Here is a 26,486-nt window from a genome sequence, read left to right on the forward strand (position 1 = left end):
CCATGTGTCGGGGAACAAAGTCCAGAATGAGCTGTGGTCACTTCCATGTCAGCTTCCACGAACGGTGCCACCCTTGGTGCAACGAGCCTCAAGTACAGTTCATCGGGCAAAAAGACGAGCGATGCGGCCATTGTATCGCGAAGACCCAGGTGGACTCTTCAAGAGCCAGCAGGCTCCAGGATGCTTGGGATTCATATTGCAACGATGCGAAGCAGGAGGTGCTTGTGTCTCTCCGGGAAAAGATCATCTCCGCCAACCGGGAAATCAGGGCTCTCAAGGAAGAGTTCCCCGACCTGGACGGTCTATCATCTGAACTAGAACGAGTACGAAAGGAACAGTCCGAAACCATGCGGATGATCCACGCACAAATGGAACGGGCGAAGGAGGAAGGGGCCATGAAGGAACTGTTGCTCATGCAAGAAAGGAAGAGTTCTCTCCAAAGGAAGAGGGACTCCGGGCGTTGTGAGAACAGGGCCACGGGGAACCAATTGCTCGAATCTCTTGACGGGGATATTGAGCGCCTGAATGAAGAGCAAGTGATGCTGATGGAAAGGTCTCCCGAGCTTACCAGGCTCATCTGGCTGGATCGGCAACTGGTGCAGCTGGAATCCAACGAGACAACGCTGTGTTCGCACGACAGTCTAGCAAAGCTAGATGCTATCACCAGAAGCCGGGATGTTTACGTGGCCGACGAGATCAGACTGACAGAGGAACGGCTAAGCAACCTCAAGTCTATCGAGGGACGATTGAGACATCAGGCAATGCAAGAAAAGGCAGAGGTCAAGAACGCCCGATGTGAGGGTCGTGCGGCTGCTCAGAAAGAGTCTGACAGGTATGTACGGCAGTTTTCTCTTCTCCTACAACCTTTCTCGTAGATTTTTGACAATAGAGTGTAGTGATTTAGTTCAAGTCGAGGATACTCCCGTCGCATGTCCCGAGACGCTGTCGCTCACCACCAACACAAAACGCAGTCTTACTACCGTCGTGGCCCCCGAGACCCTATCATCTACCACGAGCAGACCAAGCATTCCAATACCTCGTTATTCATTGCCTGTTTCTTCATTGCATCGCCCGTCTAGCTATATTTCCAGGCAATCCATTATCGAACAGAACCAGCCTCGTATTCTGTATCGAATTTTCACTCTAGCCACTGATCCCGCCGAATGCAGCTCCAGATGGTCGTTAAGGGCCTCACAACATTACGGCGAGTAGCCTGCTTGCCGTATTCTTGGTTTCCTACAAAAAAAGAAAATCCAAAAAGAAGCAAACAGAAGCAAACCGTCCGTGTTTTTCTATCCCCCCCCCTGCTGTCTATTCTCCTCCAAAAACTGCCTCACCTCCTTTACCCTCGTCACCTCCCCCTTCTCCTTTCCCATGGTATTCTTCTTCTGGGTATAAAACTTGACTCTATCATGCGCCAGCTTTCCAGCGCGGCGTTTATCAGTTGGACAGCGCAACAGCGGAATCAGAACAATGGCGGAGAGCGTATCAAAGACTTTCTGGGGCGTCACCCCGTGGCGGGCGGCCACCTCGTCGTACGGGAAGGTTTCCTCGGCCGTTTCGGCAATGTCGATGAGCAAGTTTGGAGACGGCTTTTTGCGGAGGGGGATGGTGAATTTTGTCTTGTTGGGTGGCTGTTTTTCGGGGGCTGCGGTGGGTGCTTTCAACAATTGGGGTGGTGGTGGTGGTGGTGGTGGTGGGGGCACTGGTGATATTTGCGTCTGCGGTTGAGAGGACGGCTGAAGAGGAGCTTGCTGAAGCCAACGCATGTGCTCTTGCTGAACTACAGTGCAATGAAGGCCGGGTGGCTTGCATGGGCTTTGATTATGAATCGGACTTTGGACAGAGGTTGAGCAACATGGGCGCCCTGGCGTCGATTGCGAGCCCGGTGGAATCAACATGTGTCGTGGTTGTTGCTCTTGTTTCGGGTTGTGAGGTCGGAATACTGGTGGACTCTGACTTTGCATTGGACGTGGATTCATCCACGGGTTTAGGCTCGAGTTCATGTTCAAGTTCATGTTTTGTTGCCGCATTGGAACAAGACTTCCCATAGAGTACATTGCAAAGGGAATAGCGTTTGGTCCGAATGCTGCTTGGTTGATCATCTGACTGGACATGTGTGTGCTGCTAGTGATGAGAGCGTTGTTATCTGATGGTGAAAGCATCCGACCTGTCTCATACGCCGGATTGTTCATTGCGATCCCCCCAAAATCGAGGCAGGGGACTTGCTCGAAACATGGCGACGATGTGGAATTGAACAAAGCGCTGGAACTGGTGAAAAGCGATGCTGGATGGCTTGTAGATGGCATTGGTTGCGACATCTGTTTGGGTGAAACTGCCACCGACATGCGTGGCCCGCGACTGATTGGAGGGAAATCCGTAGGGAAGGCAAATCTTTCAAGAACTGGGATTAATGCACTGGGTTGTTCGGGGCTCATTCTGGGGCTAGGATCCTGAGATGGGGCTGGCCCAGTGTCAGTAGTTCTAGTGACGCTGCTGGGTGGTGCAGGTTGATCGGAAGCATGGCGATGGCTAGCAGAAGCTTGATGTAACTGCGCGCTGTTTTTGGTTATTCTAGAAACTGCCGGGTCTGGCTTTTGATCGTTCAGGTGTGGGTTTTGGGCTGGCTGGTCGTTCAGACGTGGCTTCTTGACGGGACAACAAGATATAAACTCCACTTCATCATCGTCCGCCGTCCGTTTGGCTGGGATTGCTTGAGCGGGCTTTTCTGCCACTAGCTGAGACACTGAACCCTTCTCCTGCTGTTTCGAAGATGACATGATGGCTACTTTTTCGTCGGCAGTGGATGTGTGGGTGCGAACTGGCTTCAGGGCAAGCGCGAGTTATATGTCCAACGATTCAAAGCATCGCGTTAAAAAGCTGGCGGTGAAAAAGGAACACATGGGAGCCTGTCATTTGATCCGATAAGTACTTCACAGAAGGCATCTTTGAAGAGTTGGAATGCGGGACAAGGGGACTATTGAATGGATGCAGCTTGTTGTACATGGCTTCATGATTCAGCAGGAGAGCAAAGCATGGGCTGTTGTGCGCATTAGGATGAGATGTAGAGTAGACCTTTCGATGATTATGCATCAAGGTTCTCAGCTGAGGCTCTATATACCTGAAGTAAAAGGTGAATGAGGGGTTCCAGTATGGTATGTTCACCAAGTTGGAGTTTCAATGTTTTGTCTCAGAAAGGTGCAGCTCTTGAACAAGGAGAAAGGGGGTGCCAAGATCTGAGCTACGCTACTGCAGCTGTCACAAGTCTGCAAGCAGCTGGCCACCACTGCGTGAGTTCTGAGTCCCCACTCGCCTGTGGCCCAAGCTCCCAACGGCGGGGCAAGGCTGAGCTTCTGCCTTGTGAATTGCTCCCCGCATCATCTCAACTCTCCCTAATTCTTCCACCAACAATCTTGTGTTTGTCTCTCAACGAAATCGAAGTAACTACCAAACTTGCTTCCAAATACACGCCCAAAGAAGCCATAAGCATTTTTTTCGACCCAGAAGCGACCACGAACCGAAGAAGCACCACCATGGCGAACCAGGCAGGAGGGGCCAACGAGCTGCTATCCGCCCAGAAGTCATCAGACTCCGGTCTCCAAATTATTCTTCACCCACTCCCGATCCTTGAGATTTCCGACTTTATTACCAGAGGTTACCAAAGGCACTACAAGGGCGCCGTTGTTGGTGGACTTCTTGGTCAGCAAAATGGCCGCGAGATCACTATTGAGCACAGCTTCAGCATCAAGTCAGTGAAGAAGGAGGAGGATGGTGGTGTCTACGAGCTCGACGAAGACTGGTTTAGGCAAAGGTTGGATCAAAGTATGAGAATTCACCCAGGCATTTAAGCAGTACACGTTTTGGCAACTAACATGGCGGAAGTGAAACTTGTCCACAAATCACCACAGCTCGACCTGGTAGGCTGGTATGCTCTCGTGCCCAAGTCGGGCCCAACAGTCCTCCACCTGCCAATCCACCGTCAAATCAGCACTGTCAACGAGTCCGCCGTATTGTTAGGATTCCATCTGGAGGACATGCTTTCTCCCGCGGCTGGGGACCCGCTTCCAATCACGATATATGAGTCGAACATGGAGGCCGAAGGTGAAGATAAGGAGATGAAGGATTCCGAAAACCCAACCAACATGGTTCTCCGCTTCCGCAAACTTCCCTACGCAACTGAGACTGGAGAGGCCGAGATGATAGGCATGCAGTTCATTCGTGAGGGTGGCGCCAACGCTTCGGCAGATGATGCCCCAGTCGAAACCAAAAACATCGCTGAGCAATTTGAGCAAAAGATCGCCGTGACGGATGGCAAGGGCAAGCGTAGGGCCGTTATGACCTCTGGTTCCGTTTCGAAGAACCCAGTCAGTCCGAGTAAAGGCAAGGGGAAACAAAAGGACGAGCCCTCCTCTTCCCCACCGCAGGCCGAGCCACCCAATCCCGACATCAACCTCACCAGGTCAGAGTCAGAGTACATGGCTGCGCTCCAAGCAAAGTTCAATGCTATCAAGATGCTCAAATCACGTATCACTTTGATCATCACCTATCTGCAACGCCTCCCTCCCACTTTCACGGAAGGAAAGCAAACCACACAGGAAGCTTCTGATGCTGCTCGTGCCTCTGGCGGCCAATACACGATTCCCTCGAATAACATACTCCGGCACATTCAGTCGCTGGTCACCAACATCGATCTTGTCACCCCTGCTGAACAGGCTGCTTTGCGAAAGGAAATGCTGCAGGAGACCAACGATGTAAAACTCATCTCTTTGATCTCTGACTTGTTGACCAGCGTCGCTGAGGTCAAGGAGGCAGGTAAAAAGTTCAGTATCCTGGAGTCATCAAAACAAACACGTGGACCGAGAGGTGGTGTTGGGTATGGCGGGCCAGTGGGAGACAAGAGCAATGACTATGAATTAACCGGTTCCTATAGCCCTATTCATTCGAGGGGACGTGCTGAGTTTGGCACGACAGGGTCTGTTTCACAAGAGTTTGGTGGTGCCTCCGATATGCTTCACAACCTCTCTGATTAAAGTGCTCGTGACGACGAGAGCGGACCACGATAAACACCGAGGGGCTCTACAAAAACAGGAGATGAAGGGGTTGGGGAGCGCTAAGGGCAGCAGACATGTACATGCACGGAACATAACGAATATGTGTCCCTGATGAGCAAGATAAAGCGATGACAATTATGATGAGTTTATGTATGGCGTTAGACATCCGGGCAAGACAGGACAGGGGCATGAATCAGGGTCAGGAAATCAGGCAAGGGCATGGGCATGGAAAGGAAACATGATTAGTGGTAGCGTCAGCCAGTCACCACGAATACACGAAAATGCTATGCCTTTGAGCCAACAAAGCTATACACCGGTAAAAGTCATGCAAAATTAGAGACTACTTGATTACTAGTCTGACTGGTGACCTCACAAAAACTCCCAAAACAGATATAGCATGTGTGAGTGAAAAAATAGACAGCGACCAAGGAGAAACAACACACTAGAATTGGTCTGCCTACCCACATTCAAGCCCCAACCAGCTTCCGAACCCCTCCGCTCTCCATCACCATATTGTTATCGCTCCCCTGATGTGAATCACAACTCTTCATTTGCTCCCTATTTGCTTACCTGCTGCGCTTGGAACCCTCTGCAATGCCCAGTGGCATTATCGATAGCACAGCAACACCTGATTTGGTGAACCCTTGGTGTTCATTGAAAGGAACAAAGCCAAAGACAAAAGATTGATCACACCAAGGAGATGAACACAGCATCATCGTGAAAGAGACAGAAAGATAATAATAATAATAATAAGTAGCGATTAGAAAAAGGCAAAAAGGTCATGTCCCCCATCTGTCTATCCCATCCCAGTCTTTGTTGCTTCAAACCGCTGGAACCTAAAAGAGAGAGAGAAAAAAACAAAGTGATGACAGTAATAGTAGTTAAGAAATGATCGCACACTCTAATAAGAGAGAAAGTGGCAAAAAAGTAATCAAGGAAAAAAACATCAAAAAAAAATCAAAAGAAAACACTGCCAATCCCTGATTTAGGGATGACAAGGTATCATCGTGATAATCATCAAACCCATTTCCTGTCCACCCATCCGTCTATATTGTTGCTTTGGCAATACCGAAAAAGAGATGTCTTCATATACAAGAAGCTGAGATCAAAGAAGAGAGGTCGAAACCGAGGCCGGGGGCTGACCATCATGAGTCTGCACAGTCTACTCGGCTTCAATGACGACCTTGAGTACGAGATTGCCGTCGTCATCCACGGTCCTGCTCGCGAGCTCAAACGCCCCCTTGGCATTGTCGAGGCCCTTGAAGCGGTGGGTGACCATCTCGTCCAAGTTCGGCAGAGCATAACCGCCACGGGTTGGTCTGTTGCGGGCGCAGAGGAGCTTTATTCCGGTAGCATAGGTGTTGGCATACCGAAAGATACCCAGGATGTCAATCTCGCGTAGATGGGCTACCGACATGGGAAGGGTTTGGATCGGCGTCCCCATGCCCACCATGATGACCTTTCCTCCGGCCTTGGTGGCGTACAGGGCTGTGTGCATGCACACCTCTTTGCCAGTACATTCAAACGTGATATCGACGCCATCGCCCTCGTCATCGATCAAAGGGCTAGAGCCGTTTGCCTCGGCGAGCATCTCGGCAGCGAGTGTCTTGGCCGTGTCAAGGGAACTCTGAAACGAGATGGTGCTGGCGGGTGTCATGACGCCTTCGCAAGGCGTCGACGTGCCCGAGTTGCTGCTGTTGTACAGTGATGAGCAGCTGGAAGAGGTGTGGAGCTGTTTTGGCACCACATAGCCGTGTGTGGCAAAGCCTTTGGCGATGGCAAAGTTGACCCGGCCTTGGTCCACATCTGCAATGGTGACGGTAGAGCATCCGGACTGGCGAGCCATGGCGGCGGTCAGAAGACCAACAGCTCCCGCACCAAGTACAAGTGCACTGGAGCCAGGCGTAGGAGTGGCCCGGTTGACAGCATGCAGGGCTACTGAGAGGGGCTCGAGCAGAGCAGCAGCATCAAAGGAGACATTCTCGGGGAGCCTAGAAAGACAAGGTTTAGCCGTCTGAGCTATGACGAGACATGTAGATTGCCAAACATACTTGTGACACCACGTTGCGGGGTGGTTTATGCGATCTTGCAAAGTGCCCTGGAAATGCGGGAACGATTTGGCACTGCTTCTGAACCGCATCTTCTTGCAGAGGTTATACCTCCCCTGGCGGCAGATACCACACTGGCCACAGGGTATACCGACCTCGAGTGCAACGCGGTCACCAACATTAAAGCCGGTGACGTGAGGCCCGATGGCAACGACGGTTCCCGAGGACTCATGGCCCAGAGAAAGGGGCTGACAGGCACAAAGGTCACCGTTGGCGAACTTCTTGTAGTAGGACACATCAGATCCACAGATTCCTGTGGTCTTGATGGCAACCTGTAGTTCACCAATCCCCGGTTCTTGAATATGTCTTTGCTCCTAGACGTGGTGTGAGCAGCTTGACCATTGGACGCGGCTGGCCGAAAATGTCAAGGCTGAGAAACGACCCCTATCATAGTCCCTGTGTAACCGACCGATCTAAGATCTCTTGGGGCACTCAGGGGTCAGAAGGCGAGGGGCGGGGTGACAGCTATAAAGACAAACTTACCAATCGTAAATCACGCGGGCCATGCAGGACTGACGCATTGATCGTTGAAGCCTTTGACATGGCGGGTATGTGCATTGGCGCCGAGTCACCAGTTGCGGAGGGCGCCATCTTCAAGGAAGGGAAACGGGGGGCGTGGGATGTAAGTGGGATGTAGAGGTGGGATAGGTGTGTCCAGCCAACGAGGGGCCGTGAAAAGGGGTCTTCCCCGTGGGGTTTGGGAATCCGGGGAGCGCAGCTAGGGGACCAAAGGCTTGCTGTGTGATCCGAGAAGCACCACTGCGGCTCTGTTTGGTGTACGTGGGCGCGGGATGATGTGAGTTGAAGGGTGGTCAGGGAACGCGAGAGAACCGAGGGACAGAAAAAGATAAAAATGTGAAGGGGCAGAGGCAAGTCTGGTGGCGACGCTTGCGTATGGTTATGAGGGAGGGGGTAAAAACCTCTCAGGGCCAGGGGAAACGGATCTGGAGTGGATGGAGCAAGTGAGGAAAAGCTGGCGGATGCTCGTAAACTCAGATCAAGAGTGGGGGTCTCGCCAGGCTCTTTAAGTATAGTAACGACGGTTTGGTTGCGATAATATGAAGCACTGACGTGCTGATATGTGTCAATCCTTGGTGGATGCAGTCCGGGGGTGGGAAGGTAGGAAGCAGCAGCGTCAAGAAACCAGGGGCTAGACAAGGTTCAGGAGCGGAAGTGAAGATGCTTGTCTTCCCTCTCTAGAGCCAAAGCACCACTTTGAAGCAGCCGGCTCACCCAGTCAGATATCGACTAGTTATCTCTACTTCTGCACAAGGGAGCAAATCTTAAGGGACCATCCATGCGCTCCATAGCAGCGCAGAGAGAAGCTCCATAATCTCGGGATCTCATGCAAGGAGGTTAACGAGGGTTTGTTGCTTCGGCAGGACATCCCATCATCCATGTCCGAGGACGCAGCATCGCGACATTCAAGGGTAGAAAAGCTTCACCCATCCGGCGCCGGAGGCGGTTCAAAAGCACCGAGAATCCCCACCAGCGCCACTGTTTGGCTTCTGCGTCTCTGCACTTTTGATGTGGACATATGTGCAGGTATGTGTATGTATATGCTGTGGCAGCTGTGTGCAAGTACGGTAGGTGAACTGTGGTGGCGGCGTGCTGTGTACTGGCACCTTGGGTGATGCGGGAGAACGGGATACGCACCGCAGGCCCCTGGCAAGTATGGGTACCTTGAGCACGTTCCAGAGTCGCAACTGTCGAGGAACAGAGTATGTTGGAGACCAGCCAGGCCAGTCCTGGTGCGATCCGGGAGCACTTGGGGCGAGGGTCTTTCCCGTCTGGGTCTGCTCGAAACCGTCTGAGTGGACCGCTTTCGACAAAAATGAGGTACTGTCCGAGAAGGGCACAGAGTGCCGGGATCTCAACGCAATGGAGGAACGAATAGCTGGCTTCCATGCAGCAACATGCATGTATATGTCAAGTACGGCTACTTGGCCGCGGCTTGTCTGCAGACAGCTAGGGCACCTATCACTTATCGCCAGAGGCTGGGTGCTCAGACAACAATAACCGGGAAGAGGTAAACCGGCAGATTGCGAAGCCGACAACGGCTTGCGGCCGAGGGAAGAAGAGTAAGAACGATGAGAATAGAAGCCAGGTCGACCGCCAACGGGGACAGGGTAAGTCGGCGGTAACGGTAATATCAGACGGAAGACGGGTGCCCAGGGCCGGCTGTTCCAGTGTTTAGCGAGGCTACACAACTCCCGGCCACTACAACGTCGTCCGGGATATGACGATATATGTAGAAGCAGCAGAACCCTCACCTCGCCCCGGCAGGTGGAGAGATGCTCGTGAAGAGCTTTACACCGATGGGGAGCAGAGGATGCCTGTAGAGCCGAAGGTGGTGTGGGCCGAGTTGTGCACTCCCAAGAGCGATCGCGGACTTGGGTCAAAGGTGTCAAGCTGTTTTGATGGGTGGACGGAGAGAGGACGGGGAGGGACGAGAAGTCTAGAGGAACCATGAATGGGGCAGGGGGTTGGAGAAGGGTGTGTGGGGATGCGGTGTTCGCATCTGGGCTGTGAATGGCGTCGATGACGAGTTAGAGGGGCAAGCCAGATGTAGGCAAAGCGAGGTAGGTGGGATAAAAACCTGGAGAGAGACGGAAAAGAATGAAACGCTCGAGTCAATCATGAAGATTGCGCGGTACCTAGGTACAGGGCACCTGCCTTGCCTAGGTACCTACCTACCTTAGGTATCTACGGCTACCGCGTCTATCCTAGGTACTCACTCCAGGTTGAAGGCAAGAACCCTATCTGTTGGTTCTCTGCACCTTCGTCTTTTTTTTTTCTTTTTCGCTTTTCCCCTGCCGCGCTGCCGATAACGCGATCCGGGAGTGACAAAGTGCTGACATCTCCTGGGGAAGAGCCGGGCCGCGGTTGGGGTCGCTCTGGGGAACGGATGTGTCTCCGCACAGTGAAGTAGCCTCCCGGGTGCAACCCAAAAGCTGTTCTCCAGCTCAGCTCGGAAACCTGCCTCGTTTGTACATATTTTCTGGCTGTGCGTACGCTGATGCTTTTTGTGTTGGAGGTAGAGCTCTCTATCTGTGGCAGATCGACGCGGTGGAAGGAAACCCCTTGGAGATCACTCGCTAGCCTCATAGTATAGCTCTCCAAATTCTTGAACCCCACATGTTGCTAACCCCGCTCCACCACAGAGCATGGGTTCGTTCCAAACGGCCCGGAAGTGGGCCGGTCAACATGCCCCAATACGACCGGGGACCCGTTGATATCTCAACGGCTACGACGACAACAGCTCGCTCGACATGGCTCGAATTCTGACCAGTCTGTGATGAGTCTGTCCGGATCTAGAAATGTCCTGCGAACGATTCATGCCGAGCACGGAAGAAATCACTCTAGCGGTCAGGAACCACGGGCTGTCAAACTGAGGAGGCAAATGAACGATATGCACCGTGTATTTTGCCGGCCCTATGGCGAAACCTGCGCACATGGCATGGCAGGGGTAGCTTCCACTTTTTTTGGTATTTGAAACGGAGCACCAACTTCCAGCAGTGCTGACGAAGCCAGATTCGCCGTGATTTGCCCTCTCGAAGAAAGTATATCTCGGGAGAGGTGATGTCCAGCCGCCGCTGCACAAAGACTGAGTGAGTGCCGGAAGACCTCTTACTCGGAGGCGGGATGCTGCGGCCCTGGAAGCGGCCCAACAGCCAAATACGATATGAACATGCACATTTATCGAGTCCTTATCAAAACACCGACAAGAAACAGCGGTCGCACAGTGGGTGCCCGAGATCGATTACGCCGTGTTGATCTTGAGTTCCAGACAAGACGACTGATAACAGGACAGGTACATACTCCGTACATGCTCCTTATCGAACGCACCCGGATCTTTGTCGGATGCTTCCTCGGTCTCTCCTGTGCAACCCAACCGAGGAACATGAGGTTGGAGAAAACTGGGGTTGGACGACCCAACAACCAGCGGCTCTAAGACGAAGAAGAAAAAAAGCAACAACGCCCAGACCTGCCCCACGATTCCATCATCGTATCGCGCTAGCAGGGGCGGGAGCGGCGTGTGGGGCCACCAGGCACTTCGGACCAAGATAGGCAGATCCTAGCTGGCGAGATTTTCCAGCACTCGATGACTGAAGAGACTGATGACGAGAACGACTCCTTACAGAGCGCTCTCGCACAACTCAAATATCCCGCTCATACATCAAACGCACGCGGCAGTGTTGCTTCAGAGTGGCCAGTATCTCATGACGGTTCAAGACACGTCTCCCTCAAAAGGAACGCTTAATGAGGAAAGCCGGGAGATGCTGCTGCTCAAGGTGCCTATCTCGCAACTCGCAAAGCGGTCCAGGTCGTCAGGGCTTGCGGCCAGCTGGCCGATATTCCACGACTATACACGCCATGAACTTTCACGTCATGGGGCTCCTAGCCTGTAGGTTGGTATCCCCGCTCCTTGTTATGGAACCGATGGCGTTGTCAGGACCCGGGACCATCGGCGCCAGGTCTGCATGGAAGGCGTAGTGTAGGCCAATCCCACCATCAAATTCACAAACACCTGCCGTTGCATCGGGCCAAACTGCTCCGGGTTCCCGAAGGCCTAGCTACATGCTTAGGAACCGCTTCCGTCGCTCCGGCGAAGATTCGGACCTGCCTCCACAGAGAGCAAAGTCGATCTGGTTCCCATGTGCGCCGGCGAGAAGAGTTGGAATTCGCTAGCGTTCTGCAGATGTTGGAAGGGCATTGGGTGCCTTGCCCCTCGCTCGCAGCGGCAGCTGTGTTTTAATGGAGTTTTTCGCAAAGGTTACCAGTACCAACAATACTCGCTCGTACGAACACCAGGATTCACTCCCGTGGCACTACGAGGCTGCACCGGATGAGTACACCGGAAACCCTGCATCTCTCCTGCAGATATAATAAAAAACACAGGGTTATACGGATTCCGTACATACACATATAGCTGCACGACACCACCATGCAAACCCCCCTGGTAAATCTTCCAGGGAGGTTTGTCACCGCACCTACACAATACACCACTTACCGAGATGATGGATAGGCGAAGCGGTGAGCGTGCAGAGCTCGCTTCCTCGATTTCTGATCTGGTCCAAGAGAGCCCCCTGGACTTCGCAACCAAAACAGTGGCCAGTGAAAGCAACGTTGACGGCAGGCTCTATGCGACCGCCCTCCGGACCCTTTCCCCGGAGCCTCGGCCTCGCCTCAAAGCGCCCGTTCGCTGTTGCTAACTTTGGTGCTCGGTTCTTTTGCCACACAGGTCGACGACAACCAAAAGTATGCCGGTATAGTGGGATCATGAGCGCCCGGCCGTATCGTGCTCACTCGGACTTTGAAGGGCCCCCGCTCGCTGGTAGCTTGCTGCCCGTCCCCCACGAACAGGACGGGACGGCCCTGCCGGGTGTGTCTACCGGTTGGACGCTGACGTTGGTGATGTGATCCGAGCATGACAACGGGAAGCTTAAAAAGGTAGGGGGAGCAACGGATGTAGCAGCTTGACAGCTGTGTGGTAGGGACGGGGAGCTTACAAGCGAGCATGTTTTGAGCCGCCCTCTGCCCTGGTGTCGTCATCGTCGAATCCGTTTCCCCATATGTTGCTAGATGGGCATTGGTCTGCTGTCGTCATCTAGCTTTTAATACACGCGGTAAAAGAATAGATGAAGAGGTTCAACTGCCGGTTTCATACGTCGTTGATCCCCCCCAGACGGAACAAAATATATTCAGATAGATACAGATCCGTCCAAAAAGGGGTTTGATAGAAACAGCCCAACGCGCCTCGAGAAGCATATACCTCCCTGCGGGGAGGCATGATATCAGACGAGTCCCCTACCTATGCTACTGTCAGACGGCACAGTGCTTTGACCCTTGAGCAAGTATCTATACATGTACATCTGGAGTCGAGCCGCTACCTCTTCATAACCATCAGCCATTACCTAATCTTTTGCCAACGTCTATAAGGGAAAATCTAACCACCAAGCACACCTTTCCTTCGGTATCACAACATTTAAGTCATCAAAAACACACAGGCTGACTCGTCCAGTATCATGTGTGAAGAGATGGCCTTTAGGCTACCAAAAGACCCCCGTGGTTCATGCTGTTGTGTCACCGAAGTCAAGCCGAGGGCAGTGTAACCATTGCTGTACGTGAGTTGTAAACCGAGCATTTTCTGCATCGTCATCTTCCTCCTGCTGCGGCTGCTTCTAACTTGCTTGCTGGCTACTGCGGGACTACTACTGTCGTGTCCCTCTTACATCATACTTCTGCATCTTCGGCCATCCCGTCTTCTGGGCAATAGTTCTTTTTCATCATGTAATATCTCGACTCGTTGACCCCCCTGCTTGATCACAGACATTTCTTCCACACCACGCTCCCAATGTTCCTTTATCCTTTAGAATTTTGACAAGTTAGAAGGTGCTTGTAGCCAACCGACTGGCCGCATTTCTCGCATCGACCCTGTCCTCGTCGTCCTCTTCCGCTAAACCCGGCAGATTTCCAGCCACCGAACCGCCGCCACCGCTCAACGCCCGCGTCCTTGCCCCCTGATCGTGACCGCCCTCTCCGCCTTCCTCCCCTTCCTCGGAAACGCTGCCAGCCATAAAGCTTCCCGAGACACTCCTGCTCATGTTGCTGTCGTGCCGTCTAGGAACACCACTCCAGGCGTCGCCCTTGGGTCCCTGGGAGGTAGCCATGCTGACCCGTCTGACAGGCGGATGAGCCTCTCTCCCGAGACGCGAGAGCCCACCGCTAGAGTCGATCGCTCGAATGTCGGGTCGCACAGACTCGAGGAGTGCCAGTGTGCGCCTTTCGGCTTCAATTTCGCGAATCACGTATTCACGGATGGAGAGCCGTAGATCGGCTGCCGTGCGAGCGAACCACTTGCGCCGTTCGTGAACCAAATTTTGTGTGACGCGGGTGGTCTTTTGGTAGAGTGCCGTTTCTGTCTCACGCGCTTCGTGCAGGGCGCCGATCGCTTCGTCGACTTTCTCGCGGCGGACATTGGAGGAGGCTTTGAGGCGGTCGGCCGCGTTGAGTTTGCTGCGAGTTTGCTCCTGGGCTTGGAGGAACTCGCGAATCAAAATTTGGCGGTTCGTGAGGGTCTCCTTGACGATGAAGGCATCCTGAGAGTGGTATTGGAAGGGGTCACCAATTGTGGTAGCCTCAGCTGTTGCTTGGGCGGCGTGGAAGTCGCCGACGGTCTGGACGATCTTGCCTAGCTTGCGATAGGCATTGGCTAGCCCTGGATGGAGCTCTTGAACGTGCATGTTGCCAAGTTTGACGCCAAAGTCGGATTCGGCAAGTCCGAGACCTAGAGTTCATCGTCAGAGATTTGGGTTTCCTTGACCGTAACAAAGAACAATCGGGCACATACCTCTGCGTGACTTGACAAGCTTGTCAACCTTGTGCCCGGCATCCATCGCTCCCAGATAAAATAGCTTGACAATGGGGCGGGCCTCCTGCAGCTCAGGAGTGTCATCTGGGGGCGGGGCAAACTGCTTCAAGATCTTTCTGCGCACACCAGTTGCCGGCTGCTTCTTTTTTACCATGGGGCTGTAGCCGAAATCGCTCTCCACAAAAAGCACCATTTCAGGATCTCTGGCCAACACCTCGCTGCTGCAGACGTAGTTGAACCACCTCTGGAGGAGCGCCTTGACACGAATCTCATCCTCCTCGGTGCCCGCACCGGCGGATGTCAAAGCTGGCGGTACCGCCGGCACAATAGCCTCGGGGTTGGCCGAGATCAAGTGCTCGGCAAGCTTGATGAATTCAGAGTGGAGACGGCGTACATCGCGGTACTGTGTCGTTCTAAAGGCAGGGAAGTTTGTCTTTTTCTTGTAAGCATCCGTCTTGTTCCTAACGACGTATAACCAAGAAAGGGGCCGTACATGTACATCAAATCTCAAAATAGGATCCTTCCTTCCCGTCCGTTCCAGCCCAGTGATCTTGGCCTGCAATTTGAACTGGGGCGCCTGCGATCGCCGGGGCTGCTGCTGTTGCGGCCGGTCTTGACCCTGGGGTGCCCCTTCGGCCGCAGGATTTTGCGATTGTTGCTGCTGCTGATGCTGATGCTGAGGTCCTGGAGATAATGGCCCATGGTCGCCAGCCCCTGAAGCGTGGTTTTCCGTGTAATGCTGGACGCCGCCCGGCTCGTCCATACTGGGCTCCACGCCATGGGATTCGGCAGCTGAGACAGTGCTCGCAGTGTCTGGTCGCTTATAATCAGAATCGCTTGCGCCGAACCCGCCATCGTCGTGGAGACCATTGTTGGAGCTGTGGGAGGGGAATCGGTAACGGGAGGGCGGGGCATCGCCCGTCAGCCCGGCGATGCTGGAGCCGAAGCCGGTCTGATCCTGTCTGGGCGAGGAACTGGGAGAGTTACCCCAAGGCGAAGCCTCGGCAGCATGGTCGTCTTGTATCGATGCGCTGTAATCCATGGCGGTTTATTATGTGGTTCGAACTAAGATATGCGGATGTTCTGTTGAGATGACGTGGGAGGTCTAGTTATTGCGCAGTTGTTGGGAAGCTTGTCGGTCCCGGCAATGACGTGCGGTGTGACAGGGGAGCTCTTGGAGGGAGTGGCCGGGCCACAATAGCAAGTGTTTCTGATAATTCAACTCGTTTCGATCCAGGTAACTTGGCCAGTCGCACGTCGTCGTTGTGGCCGTATAGCGTAGCGTGGCGTGTCCAGCGTGAAGCAGCTGAGGTGAGGTTGGATGTGACCGCGGGTGGCTTGTGTCGTTCGGCGCCTTGCTCCCTCTGGAAACAATGGAAATGGAAGCGCCAAGCGATCTATGGCTGGGATTTGGGAGCGGGGTACGCACGGTCCACCTGAAGCTCGCAGCTTGAGCTCCTGTCCTAAAGCTACCCTGCCTGACTGCTCTAAAAATCGAAACTCAATGCAGAGACAGCTCTGTTGTTCGATCTCCGAGTGAGAAAATCAACAGCTGTCCTTCTGGCTACGTCTTCTTTTAGTCTAGAGGCATGGTCCCCTTCCCTTCGTTCAACAGGACCTAAGCAGTAAGCTCGGCAGCTTGGTATGCAGAGCTGATTGGCTGCTGACTCGTTGACTGAAGCTATCCTCGGGTTGGTAGTTTATCTCTTGTGGGCTCACAGCATACCTGGTATCGAACAAGCTGAGCCGAAGGGATCAAAGCTTGGGAATGTTCACCACCGTCTCATCCCATGCCTGCCGCCACGGCCAGGGGAAGCTCTTGCTTCGTCTCTTAGTTCTAAAAAATGCCCGGCTGTGCAATTCCAACAGCTCAATTGGAAAAGGCATCCGGAGCTATGCAACCGAACATGCTCACCACGAGGCGAGGATTGAGAACATCCGCAACATTGGCATCATTGCCCACGTTGATGCTGGCAAGACTACGACTACGGAACGCATGCTCTATCACAGCGGCCGTACAAGGCATATTGGAAGTATGCTTTGGACCATTCCGCCCACTCCCCGGTGGTAGTCATAGATATTGACAGCCTTTAGATGTTGACCACGGCAATACCACGACAGATTTCCTTCCCATGGAAAGGGAGAGAGGAATTACCATTCAATCAGCCGCTGTTACTTTTCAATGGCCACCAAAATCCGTCTTACCCAACGGTCAGGAGTCAAAAACCATCAACCTCATCGACACCCCTGGCCATCAGGATTTTCGTTACGAGGTCGACCGTTGTCTGCCTATCCTCGACGGTGCCGTCTGTATCATGGATGGTGTAAAAGGGGTTGAAACCCATACCGAGCGCGTCTGGCAGTCGGCCCATCTTTCTAACATCCCCAGACTCTTGTATGTGAACAAGCTCGATCGCGACGGTGCTTCCTTCAAGCGAGCAGTTCAAGAGGCGGCGGCCAGGCTCAAAACCTGGCCTTTGCTCTGCCAGATTCCCTGGTGGCAAAAAGACGAATTCGTTGGTGTTATCGATGTCATTCATGAAGTTGGCCTCAGATTCTCCAAGAATTCCGGTGCCATGACGGTGGTACCGAAGGAGACCCTCGCCACACACAACCCTGCCCTCAAGAATGAGATGGAGAAGGCCCGTCTCCAGTTGATTGACAAGCTCTCGGACCAGGATGAAGGCATTATGGAAGAGTATCTCGAACGTGACATCAATGTGTCTTCCGGAACGATCAAAAAGGCTATCCGCCGGCTAATCATCGATGGAGAGGCCAAGTTCACCCCAGTGTTTGCTGGCTCAAGCCTGACCAACATCGGCGTTCAACCTCTACTTGAAGCTGTGGTTGACTACCTCCCGAACCCTTCTGAGCGGCCAGAGTTGCGTCTCATTACAGGTTCCAAGACCGTCACGTTCTCTGAATTCATGGAGACGGCCCCGAAGAAGAAAGGCGCCCCGCACCAAAAGCCAGAGCCAGTATTGTCGGTATCTCACGTCTTCAAGGTGGTGGATAGCGGGGCACGAGGCTTGATGAGCTGGGTACGCACATATCATGGCAGTCTCAGCAGAAGCAGCCACATGTGGAATAGCAACATGAACGTCTTTGAGAAGCCGCAAAACATCATGCATGTTTCTGCCAAGGATTACCACGACATCCCAACCCTTCCAACCGGGCACATCGGGGCCATGACTGGCCTCAAACAAGCACGCACTGGAGACACGTTGTTGACATTCCCGGGCCACCAAGCACAGGCTCCCGAGGCGTACAGGAGCGTTCGCATCAAGGCCCCGGAGACCCCTCCAGCGGTCGCCTTTATCTCGATCGAACCATATACCAAGACAGCTGGCGACAAGATCGTGGATGCCCTCCAACGTCTCTCCAGAGAGGACCCAAGTATTAGATGGCACAAGGACGAGAGATCGGAGCAGCTCATTCTTTCTGGCATGGGGCTTCTCCACCTCGAGATCGCCCAAGACCGCCTTTTAACGCATTACAAGATCGAAAAGGAGACGGCCATCTGGGGTGATATTGAGGTTGAGTACTCGGAATGCCTCTTTGCCCCCACTCGCCCCCACCATCATGAGTACGACCGTGCTCTCCGTGGTGTTGCTGGCAGAGCTGCTTGTACAGTCCTTCTCGAGCCCCTCGAGGCGTGCCACCACGACACTCTGCTTGAGTCCAGTATCGAGCGCGACGGCAATGTTATTCACGTCTCGATTCCTCTGCCCGAAGACACGGATGAGCTTCCATTTGACACCGAGACAGTCCGTCAGCAGCTATTCAACGGCGCCATCGCCGGCCTCTCCCGCGGTCCCCGCCGCAGCGCCCCTGTTAGAAAGTGTCATGTTCACATTACCTTTGACCCAGAGAAGGACTGGAGTAAGAACTCTACGGGTGGGCACATCACCAACGCCGCGCTTTTTGCTGTGCGCGCCGCGCTGAAGGAAGCTCATGAGAACGCTCAAGTCGGTATACTGGAGCCTTTTACAAACTTTACCATTCACTGCCCCGAAGAAGCATCGCATGCCATTCAGCACGATATTAGCTCTGCGCGCGGCGGTCAGGTGATGGAGGTGCGCAAGCCCGAAGAGGATGACTACTCTGGTAGCGTGGACGGCCAGGGCGGGGAAAGGATTGACCTGACCAGGGTCTATGTTCCTCCTGATCCGTATGAGGGTGTGCAGAGTCTGAGGGACGAGGGTAAGAAGATGAGCGGCAGTGTGAGGATGTTGCATATCATGGGCAAGGCTCCCCTGAAGGAGATGATGAAGTACGATGGGCATCTGAGGAGCATGACGGGCGGCAGGCATACCCTTACCCTGGATCCGGGTGAGTTTGAGCTTGTGACTGGCCCAAGGGAAAAGGCTCTTGCTTTGGAAGGTTGAGCCTGGAAGCTGGGTGAAAAAATATCCGTGTCGTATTTGGCTTGCTTGGTTACCATGTTGTAAAGGATGCTGCAAGAATAAAGTCAGACTGGTTGTATACAACACAACTGAAGTATCAAAGTACTGGTACAAATCTCCGCGGCGTTCCCGTCAGGGTGCCATGCCTACAGCTTCGTCGTAAAGCCATAAACGGATAAGGTAGCCGGTGTCGGCCAAAGACCTTAGCGCTTGGGCCTCCCTGTCATGACAAAGAGCAGGCCAAACCAACAAGACTGATATCACGACACGCCATGAACCGGTCAGGAGCTCTAAACCGCAACGTGCCATTTCACTTTCTCAAGCAGGAGGGCGAGGTGGCAGTCGTTTCCGTGTTTGACCCCCACCTTTACGACAGTACCAGCGGGACGGACAAGTCTGTGCTTCTGCCTTTTGGTCCCCTGACTTTATCCGGATTGATGTTTAATACACGGATGGGGGTTGCGGTTGAGTCCATCCATGGGACGGGAGGAGTGCTGCCGTGTGGGGGTCAGATAATGTGGGGGTTTAGATGTTAAAAGGGAAACGGGAGCACTAAACGGAAGAGTCAGGAAGGGTGGTAGTTTAGAACATTGGATTGGATTGGCGGGATGGGGGTTCAATGAATGCAAGCTTGGCCGTTGGTTGTTGGTTGTGTTATACTACAGATCCATCGGGTCTGGGCACTGCCGAACCAAGACAAGACAGTTAATAGAGGTGAGGTACAAGGAGTTAGACAAGGGAATATCTTGCAGTAATTTCACCTCACCTAACCACTACATTCAGAGTACAGTTACAGGCATATTCGACATGTTTACATTTTGTACTCGTGGCAAACCCGATTTGGTTCCAACGTGGCATAAAACGGATACCTTAGCAGGCGCCTTGGGCAGCCTTGAGCTTGAGTTCTCTTTTTGCTCATGAATCGAACAAAAAACATTTACTAAAATGCGCGACTGGGTAGGTAGTCTATCCGATGTCAGTCTGGTGACTTGAATAGATTGCTGCTTGTCCATTGCTTTACCAATTATTATCCTACCAAAAGAGCCGCTCTCGGACGGGATTGCACCTATTACAGAAATAAACTAGCTTATCTCAGGGTGGCTCTCGGTTTTCCCACTTGGTAGTACGAAGTTCAGGCATTGCATAGAGGTCAGGACTCTTCGACCTGAGCTGCTTCAAGTTTCCGGAACAATAGGCTCGAACTTTGGAGGACATTTTTGTTTGTTACCTTCTCTCATTTCAATTCTAAGCTGCCGAACAAGAGAACCCGGAGAAAGACGCATTGTGCTTTAGATTTGATCTCCTCCATGGGCTGCTTACTTGTCAGGCCTACAAAATCGTTGCATGTGTGATACCTGAATCGACATGTACTTTTGTGGGTAATGTTGACCTGATGATAAGGGTCAAATAGGGGTAAAAGTGGATACCACGAGACTTGATATGGGCTGCAAGCTAGATGTCAACAGAAACCTGGAAGGTGTAAACATAAAATCTGTGTGACTGGACCACACTTCCATTCCTATCCAATTATGATATCTGTCTGTCTGACTCCTTCAGCTTTACTATAATCATACACATTCTGTCCCTCAAATTTATTTACACCCACGTTCTATCATCACTTGAATTAAAGCAACTCCGCCGCGGCACCGCCAATAGCCAGCTTGCCAGTCTCCTTGACCTTGGTCTGGAAGATGACCTTGTTTCCTTCCTTCCACATCTCGGTGACGAGGGTCTGACCGGGGTTTACTGTGCCCGCAAATCTGACCTTGACGTTCTTGAACTTGCCAAACTTCTCGTAGACGGCCTTGCCAGCAATACCAAAGAAGCACAGGCCGTGGAGGATGGGCACCTTGAAGCCACCCATCTTGGCGAAGCCGGGGTCGATGTGGAGGGGGTTGTAGTCACCGGACAACCGGTAGATGGCGGCCTGCTCCTCAGTGGTCTTCTCCTCGACAACGACATCCGGGGTGCGAGCGGGGGGCTTGTTGGCAGCGGTAGCGGCGCCACGGTCAGCAGGCTTCTTCTGCCCACCGAAACCACCGCACCCTCTGAGGAAGACGGTCATCTCGTTGTAAAAGATCTCCTCGCCAGTCTCAGCGTTGGTGGTGGTGATTCCTTGCCTGACAATAGCGGCGTTGCCCTTGTCAACAACCTCGATGAGCTTACCCTTGGAGATGAGCTTGCCGGCGGTGGGGACTGGGTACTTCTTGACCTCGAGGTACTGCTCGCCGTGGAGGAGCATCATGGGGTTGAAGTTGGGAACGAGGTCGTCAAACGAGTAGGGGAACTCGGTATCGAATGGGGGAATGACGCCGAAGGTGGGGATGGCCTGGAAGTCCTCAGCACCCTCAAATACGTAGCGGAGATCGGTGCGCTTGGCACCGATACCAAGGTTGTAGAGCATGATGTCGCGCTCAGTGTAGTTGAACTCAGTTCCCTTGCTCTCAGTCTTGAGGGCTTCTTGCTGGGCTTGGAGGTATTTGTTATCGCCGCCGGCGCTCTGAAAATTGACACAACAGCAGTTAGAGATCAAGTTCAAAACGTTGAAGGCTCATACATCATTCCATCATTATTCTACACAAAACACTATATGGTGACTATGGTACATGAAAAATGGGGTGCTCATACCTTTCCCGAGCCGGACTTGTTCTCCATATTCGCCATGATCTTCTCGAGACTGTCCTGGGTCTTCGCGGGATGGTCGGCGCGGTTGTCAAAGGTGATGATGTCGTTCCAGTTCTTGACAACCTCCTCAGGAGTCAGGGGAACGTCGACGGGGAAGCCGTGACCAGCAGTGCGCTGCCACCTGGTCTGGCCGACCCAACCGCTGCCAACCTCGTAGAGGCCACCGGTGGGGTTGGGAACCTTGTCGCTGGAGAGAGCGAGGACGAGAGGAGCGATGTAGTCGGGCTTGAAGGCCTGGACAAGCTCCTCGGGAAGGATGGTCTTGGTCATGGCAGTACCGGCGTTGGGGGCGATAGTATTGACGAAGATGTTGTACTTCGCACCCTCGAGCGCAAGAGCGCGAGAGAAGCCGAGAATGGCGCATTTCTACATTCAAGTTAGCATTTCAAACCATCTCACGTTCCACGAAAAGACTTACGGCAGCAGCGTAGTTGGCCTGGCCGAAGTTGCCATAGATACCACTGGTGGAGGTGGTGTTGACAACACGGCCGTACTTCTGCTTGAGGAAGTAGGGCCAGGCAGCCTTGGTGACCTTGTAGGTACCGCGGGCATGGACGTTCATGACTGGGTCCCAGAGGTTGTCGTCCATGTTGGTGAAAGCCTTGTCGCGAAGGATACCGGCGTTGTTGATTACGATATCGATACGGCCAAAGGTGTCAATGGCAACCTTGACAACAGCATCACCGTCCTCGGCGGAGTACTTGGCACCGACAGCCTTTCCACCCATGGCCTTGATCTCATTGACAACATCGTCGGGGTTAACGAGATCGTTAACAACAACGGAAGCGCCAGCACGGGCAAAGGCCAAGCAGTAAGCACGGCCGATACCAGCACCGCCACCCGTGACGAGAGCAACACGGCCAGTGAAGTCAATCTTCTCACCTTGCTCGTTGGGGCCGAGCTTCTGAGACTCCTCCAAAAGGGTGAGGAAGTCGTTGGGTCCGCTGGGGTATTGTGGGTTGGAGAAGTCGGTGACCTTGTTCCACTTCTTGAGAATGGCACCAGGGGTGTAGGTGTCGTCGCACTTGAGGAGCAGGCCGCTGGACCTCTCCCATCTGAGCTTGGCGATGTGACCACCACCGACCTCGAAGATAGAACCGCTCTCGCTAGTGTTGTTCTTGTGAACCAAAACGGCAACGAGGGGCACAACCCACTCAGGCTTCATGAGCGCGAGAACATCTGGGGGCATGACGGTCTCGGTCATGCGGCTGGCAGCAATGGGAGCAATGACGTTGGAGATAATGTTGTACTTGGCACCCTCCTTGGCGAGAGTCTCCGTGAAGCCAACCATGGCGAGCTTGGCGGCGGAGTAGTTGGCCTGGCCGAAGTTGCCGAACAGACCAGCAGCAGAAGCGGTGTTGATGACGCGACCGAACTTTTGCTTGCGGAAGTGAGGCCAGGCGGCACGAGCGCACTTGTAGCTGCCCTTGACGTGGACCTTCATGATGAGGTCCCAGTCCACATCCTTCATGTTCTTGAAGCTGACATCGCGGAGGATACCGGCGTTGTTGATGAGGATATCGATGCGGCCGAAAGCCTTGATAGCAGTCTCGATGATCTTGTCACCATCCTCGACGCTGTTGTAGTTGGCAACGGCCTTGCCACCGGCGGCCTTGATCTCGTTGACGACAACATCGGCAGCCTGCATGACAAAACACTGTCAGCGATTGCCAATATCAGATTGAAGGCTGGCACGGAAGAACTCACCTTGGAGTCGTTACCCTCGCCCTTGAAAGAGCCGCCGAGGTCGTTGACAACGACACTGGCGCCGCGAGACGCAAAGAAAGTGGCATAAGCCTTGCCGAGACCGCCGCCAGCGCCGGTGACGACAACGACTTGGCCGTCGTATCTCAACTGTTCCGCCATTGTGTATGTGTGGTGTGAGGAATGGTGGTGAAGGAAAAGGAGAGGGATTAGATTCGTGAGGTAAAACTATACGAATGGCGGTTAATAACGAGCCGGATGCATCTGTCTTCTAATAAAGACCCGTGGGTGTCCTTTGACGTCGGCAGGTGTGCTGGAGGGCAGCCAGATGACCCCTGTCCCCCTGTGTCCCAGTGCTGCCGGACTGTTAAGCCGAGGCACACGCGGTTGCCAGTGGCCGCATTCCATTCTCCACAGCCGTCTGTTTTGCCGAGAGCGGGGGCGCTAGTACCCCCAGCAGTTCCCTTTCTCCAGGTTCCATTTCTTCACATGCCATTCTGCAATTCGACCCATCCCCCTGTTGAATCCGTCCATCCCAAGCCTCAAACCCCGTGAGGACTTGCAGCGGGAGAGCTTATCCCCAACAGCCCAGCCGGGGTTAATGTTGAGCTGCTGCAGTTTTCCCTTCAGGGTTTCTATGCCTGCCCAGAAGCCTGTGGTTTTCCGTCCGGGAACGACACTTATGTACGAGTCATAATAGTCAACGTTATGTGTTGCCGGGGACCGACCTTGGCATCTCTTCTGAACAGACTATGAGATGTCAACTCGGTTCGGTTATAAAGACAAATCCAGGACTGCCCGGACGGACCGGACCACTCGGAGGGCCTGGGCTATTTCTGGGCCCGTCGGACGTGCAAGGCCGAGTTCGACATGTGGTAAGCCGGAGTGACCCTGGCGCAGAGTCACATGAGTCGAGCTTTGTGTGGCAGCAAGCGAGGTCAGCTTGAGTTCGGGGCTACCAAGCTGTGCAAAGACCTGCTTCTACTTGCTAAACCGAGAGTCTCAGGGGCTTCGATAGCCAGCTCGATGAGACCAATACCTTCCTTCTCACAGATGCCGACGCATGGCGGACATCGGCGAAAGATCCAGAGTTTGCTGTCAGCTCGAGCCTTATAGCTGAACGGGATTGGCCCGCCTGGAAGAATGAAGAAAGCGCAAACCCCAACCTCTAAACGCGGAGAAATCCTTTTCCCCACACTTTCCATCCCCACCAATTGCGGCTTCGACCCACTCCCACGCTCCAGAAGCTGCCCGCTGTCGTCATCGCTTTGGTCCTTTTCAAGACGTCGAGGCTTTGCAAGGCTGCAGCTGTGTCGCTGGACCACAGGTCCAACATCTGCAACACCAACCTTAATCTTCGAGAGAGCTGTATCCGTGTTTTGTTACGTAGCGAACCAGCAACAGTGTAGTCTTTCTGCTTTTTACACTCTCATTTTCTCCGCTTTTGGTATCTCCAGGACAGCCCAAGCGAAGAGCAACGCCCGGAGCTACCATTCGTACAGAACAGAGCTATAAGAAAGCAAAAGCAAGAATGGCACAATCTTTTGACGTTCCGCTGCAGTCGCGAATCGTGGACGATAAATCGCCCATCTGCATCCCATTCATCCTGTCACGAATCGAGACCTACCAAAAACAGCACCCAAACACCTCCCGGCCATTCATCATCGGCCTGAACGGGGTCCAAGGGGTGGGCAAAACGACGCTGGTGCGGGCCCTGGCCGAGACCCTGCAGAGCCGGGAGGGGCTCCCGACGCTTGTCGTGAGCATCGACGATTTCTACCTGACGCATGCCGACCAGCTAGCCCTGGCGGCGGCCAACCCGGACAACCAGCTGGTGCAGTATCGTGGGGAACCCGGTACGTTGTGTTTTTCCTGATCCCCCGACCGATGTCTTGGCCCTCCGTCCCCCTATCCAGTCGATTGCAAAAAACTCGCATGTATCCCTAACCCTTCCGAGCAGGAACCCATGATATTCCCCTGTTGACCTCCTTCCTCTCCTCACTCACATCACCCTTCCCTCCCGAGGGCATCCACGTCCCCAGCTATGACAAGTCTCTATTCTCCGGCCTAGGCGACCGCGCACCTCCTTCAACCTGGACTCATATCACCTCCCCACCCAAGATTGTGATTCTTGAGGGCTGGCTCGTTGGATTCCGTCCGCTGTCGCCTGTTGCTCTTGAAGCCAAGTATTGTTCTCCGACAAGCAAGACGCTCCACCGGCACTTGCCGGCTCATTTGATGTTTATCAACTCCTGCTTGGAGAAGTATCAACAGATATGGGACCAGTTTGACGCCTTCGTGCACGTTGATGCCGAGGATCTAGGCTGGGTGTATGAGTGGAGGATCCAGCAGGAGCAAGGCCTGCGGCGAGAGAAGGGGGTCGAAGGTGGCATGACAGATGAGCAGGTAAGGAAGTTTGTGGATTGCTACTTCCCAGCTTATGAGTTGTACATCGACGGGATCAGGAACGGGGTGCTTGGCGAGAGAAAAAAGGCGTGCCAGCTGAGGTTGGTGGTGGGGAGAGACAGAGCGGTCAAGGAATCTTTGGTGATTTGACAATCTGCTGCCATATATCCTGGCGATTTTCATTCATAGATGGCTGTCTGTCTCTAGGGGTATCATACTTGGGGTACATTAGCTTTGGCACTGCAGCGACCAACGGGGAAGTAGTAATCACGCCAACATTATCATTGTACATAAACGAACCATGTAGAGTAGACAGGCCGGGGCCCTGTTGAGAAAAAGTAATACACAGCAAGAAAAGAAATAGCCCAGCACAGCTCCACTGCATATGGACAGACAGACAAAAGGTCACCACCTATCCACCGTTTCCTCCAGCCTCATCCGTCGTGCGCAAGTCTTTCCTTCTTCCGTGCCATAAAATCGTGTCGTAATTTCATTAATCATGTTTTCCCCATAGTCATGCAATGTTTTGACAAGTTCCGTGACGTTCCGCGTTAGATTCGTTACTGTCGTTAAAAACAGGGCTGCCGCCCCAGTCACTGTCGGTCGTTGATTAAGTTCAATGAAGCAATGAGAAGAACCCATAGAGACGAGAAGATATGGTCAGCTTCCTATACACACACCGGCACGCCTACGCCTACCTATCCGTAGCCCCATCAACACCACAAAGTACACCCTGCCTGCCTGCCACTTA

General features: G+C 53.4%; 9 protein-coding genes across 9 annotated transcripts; 4 read left to right on the top strand and 5 right to left on the bottom strand.

Annotated features, from left to right (window-relative positions):
- Positions 1–2: 2 nt before the first annotated feature.
- Positions 3–2,201, top strand: QC762_123743 (uncharacterized protein; the record flags this gene model as incomplete). The annotated part of the gene is made up of 2 exons (XM_062886793.1): positions 3–832; positions 897–2,201. 2 exons carry the CDS (start codon positions 3–5, stop codon positions 1,210–1,212), a joined length of 1,146 nt encoding a protein of 381 aa, XP_062749948.1. The 3' UTR covers positions 1,213–2,201.
- On the bottom strand, positions 1,293–2,780 carry QC762_123748 (uncharacterized protein; the record flags this gene model as incomplete). The annotated part of the gene is made up of 1 exon (XM_062886794.1): positions 1,293–2,780. One exon carries the CDS (start codon positions 2,778–2,780, stop codon positions 1,293–1,295), a length of 1,488 nt encoding a protein of 495 aa, XP_062749949.1.
- Positions 2,781–3,259: 479 nt separating this feature from the next.
- QC762_123750 (uncharacterized protein) lies at positions 3,260–5,370 on the top strand. Its single transcript, XM_062886795.1, has 2 exons — positions 3,260–3,822; positions 3,883–5,370. The coding sequence occupies exons 1-2, from the start codon at positions 3,534–3,536 to the stop codon at positions 5,028–5,030; spliced, it is 1,437 nt and encodes a 478-aa protein (XP_062749950.1). The 5' UTR covers positions 3,260–3,533; the 3' UTR covers positions 5,031–5,370.
- Positions 5,367–7,750, bottom strand: QC762_123760 (uncharacterized protein; the record flags this gene model as incomplete). Its single annotated transcript, XM_062886796.1, has 3 exons — positions 5,367–7,042; positions 7,103–7,473; positions 7,643–7,750. 3 exons carry the CDS (start codon positions 7,748–7,750, stop codon positions 6,214–6,216), a joined length of 1,308 nt encoding a protein of 435 aa, XP_062749951.1. The 3' UTR covers positions 5,367–6,213.
- Positions 7,751–9,139: 1,389 nt separating this feature from the next.
- QC762_123765 (uncharacterized protein) lies at positions 9,140–9,707 on the bottom strand (the record flags this gene model as incomplete). The annotated part of the gene is made up of 2 exons (XM_062886797.1): positions 9,433–9,707; positions 9,140–9,340 (listed from the first exon to the last, which is right to left on the bottom strand). The coding sequence occupies exons 1-2, from the start codon at positions 9,628–9,630 to the stop codon at positions 9,140–9,142; spliced, it is 399 nt and encodes a 132-aa protein (XP_062749952.1). The 5' UTR covers positions 9,631–9,707.
- Positions 9,708–13,265: 3,558 nt separating this feature from the next.
- On the bottom strand, positions 13,266–15,963 carry VPS17 (Vacuolar protein sorting-associated protein 17). Its single transcript, XM_062886798.1, has 3 exons — positions 15,028–15,963; positions 14,514–14,967; positions 13,266–14,450 (listed from the first exon to the last, which is right to left on the bottom strand). The coding sequence occupies exons 1-3, from the start codon at positions 15,574–15,576 to the stop codon at positions 13,549–13,551; spliced, it is 1,905 nt and encodes a 634-aa protein (XP_062749953.1). The 5' UTR covers positions 15,577–15,963; the 3' UTR covers positions 13,266–13,548.
- A 71-nt stretch (positions 15,964–16,034) lies between these two features.
- On the top strand, positions 16,035–19,118 carry MEF2 (Ribosome-releasing factor 2, mitochondrial). Its single transcript, XM_062886799.1, has 2 exons — positions 16,035–16,567; positions 16,629–19,118. The coding sequence occupies exons 1-2, from the start codon at positions 16,303–16,305 to the stop codon at positions 18,920–18,922; spliced, it is 2,559 nt and encodes an 852-aa protein (XP_062749954.1). The 5' UTR covers positions 16,035–16,302; the 3' UTR covers positions 18,923–19,118.
- A 1,279-nt stretch (positions 19,119–20,397) lies between these two features.
- Positions 20,398–24,449, bottom strand: FOX2 (bifunctional hydroxyacyl-CoA dehydrogenase/enoyl-CoA hydratase fox2). Its single transcript, XM_062886800.1, has 4 exons — positions 23,333–24,449; positions 22,044–23,267; positions 21,569–21,991; positions 20,398–21,440 (listed from the first exon to the last, which is right to left on the bottom strand). The coding sequence occupies exons 1-4, from the start codon at positions 23,489–23,491 to the stop codon at positions 20,565–20,567; spliced, it is 2,682 nt and encodes an 893-aa protein (XP_062749955.1). The 5' UTR covers positions 23,492–24,449; the 3' UTR covers positions 20,398–20,564.
- Positions 24,444–26,144, top strand: QC762_123800 (uncharacterized protein). Its single transcript, XM_062886801.1, has 2 exons — positions 24,444–25,185; positions 25,290–26,144. The coding sequence occupies exons 1-2, from the start codon at positions 24,861–24,863 to the stop codon at positions 25,883–25,885; spliced, it is 921 nt and encodes a 306-aa protein (XP_062749956.1). The 5' UTR covers positions 24,444–24,860; the 3' UTR covers positions 25,886–26,144.
- The last annotated feature ends 342 nt before the right edge of the window (positions 26,145–26,486 follow it).

The sequence above is a fragment of the Podospora pseudocomata genome (assembly GCF_035222375.1).
Source record: "Podospora pseudocomata strain CBS 415.72m chromosome 1 map unlocalized CBS415.72m_1, whole genome shotgun sequence".
NCBI lineage: Eukaryota > Fungi > Ascomycota > Sordariomycetes > Sordariales > Podosporaceae > Podospora > Podospora pseudocomata.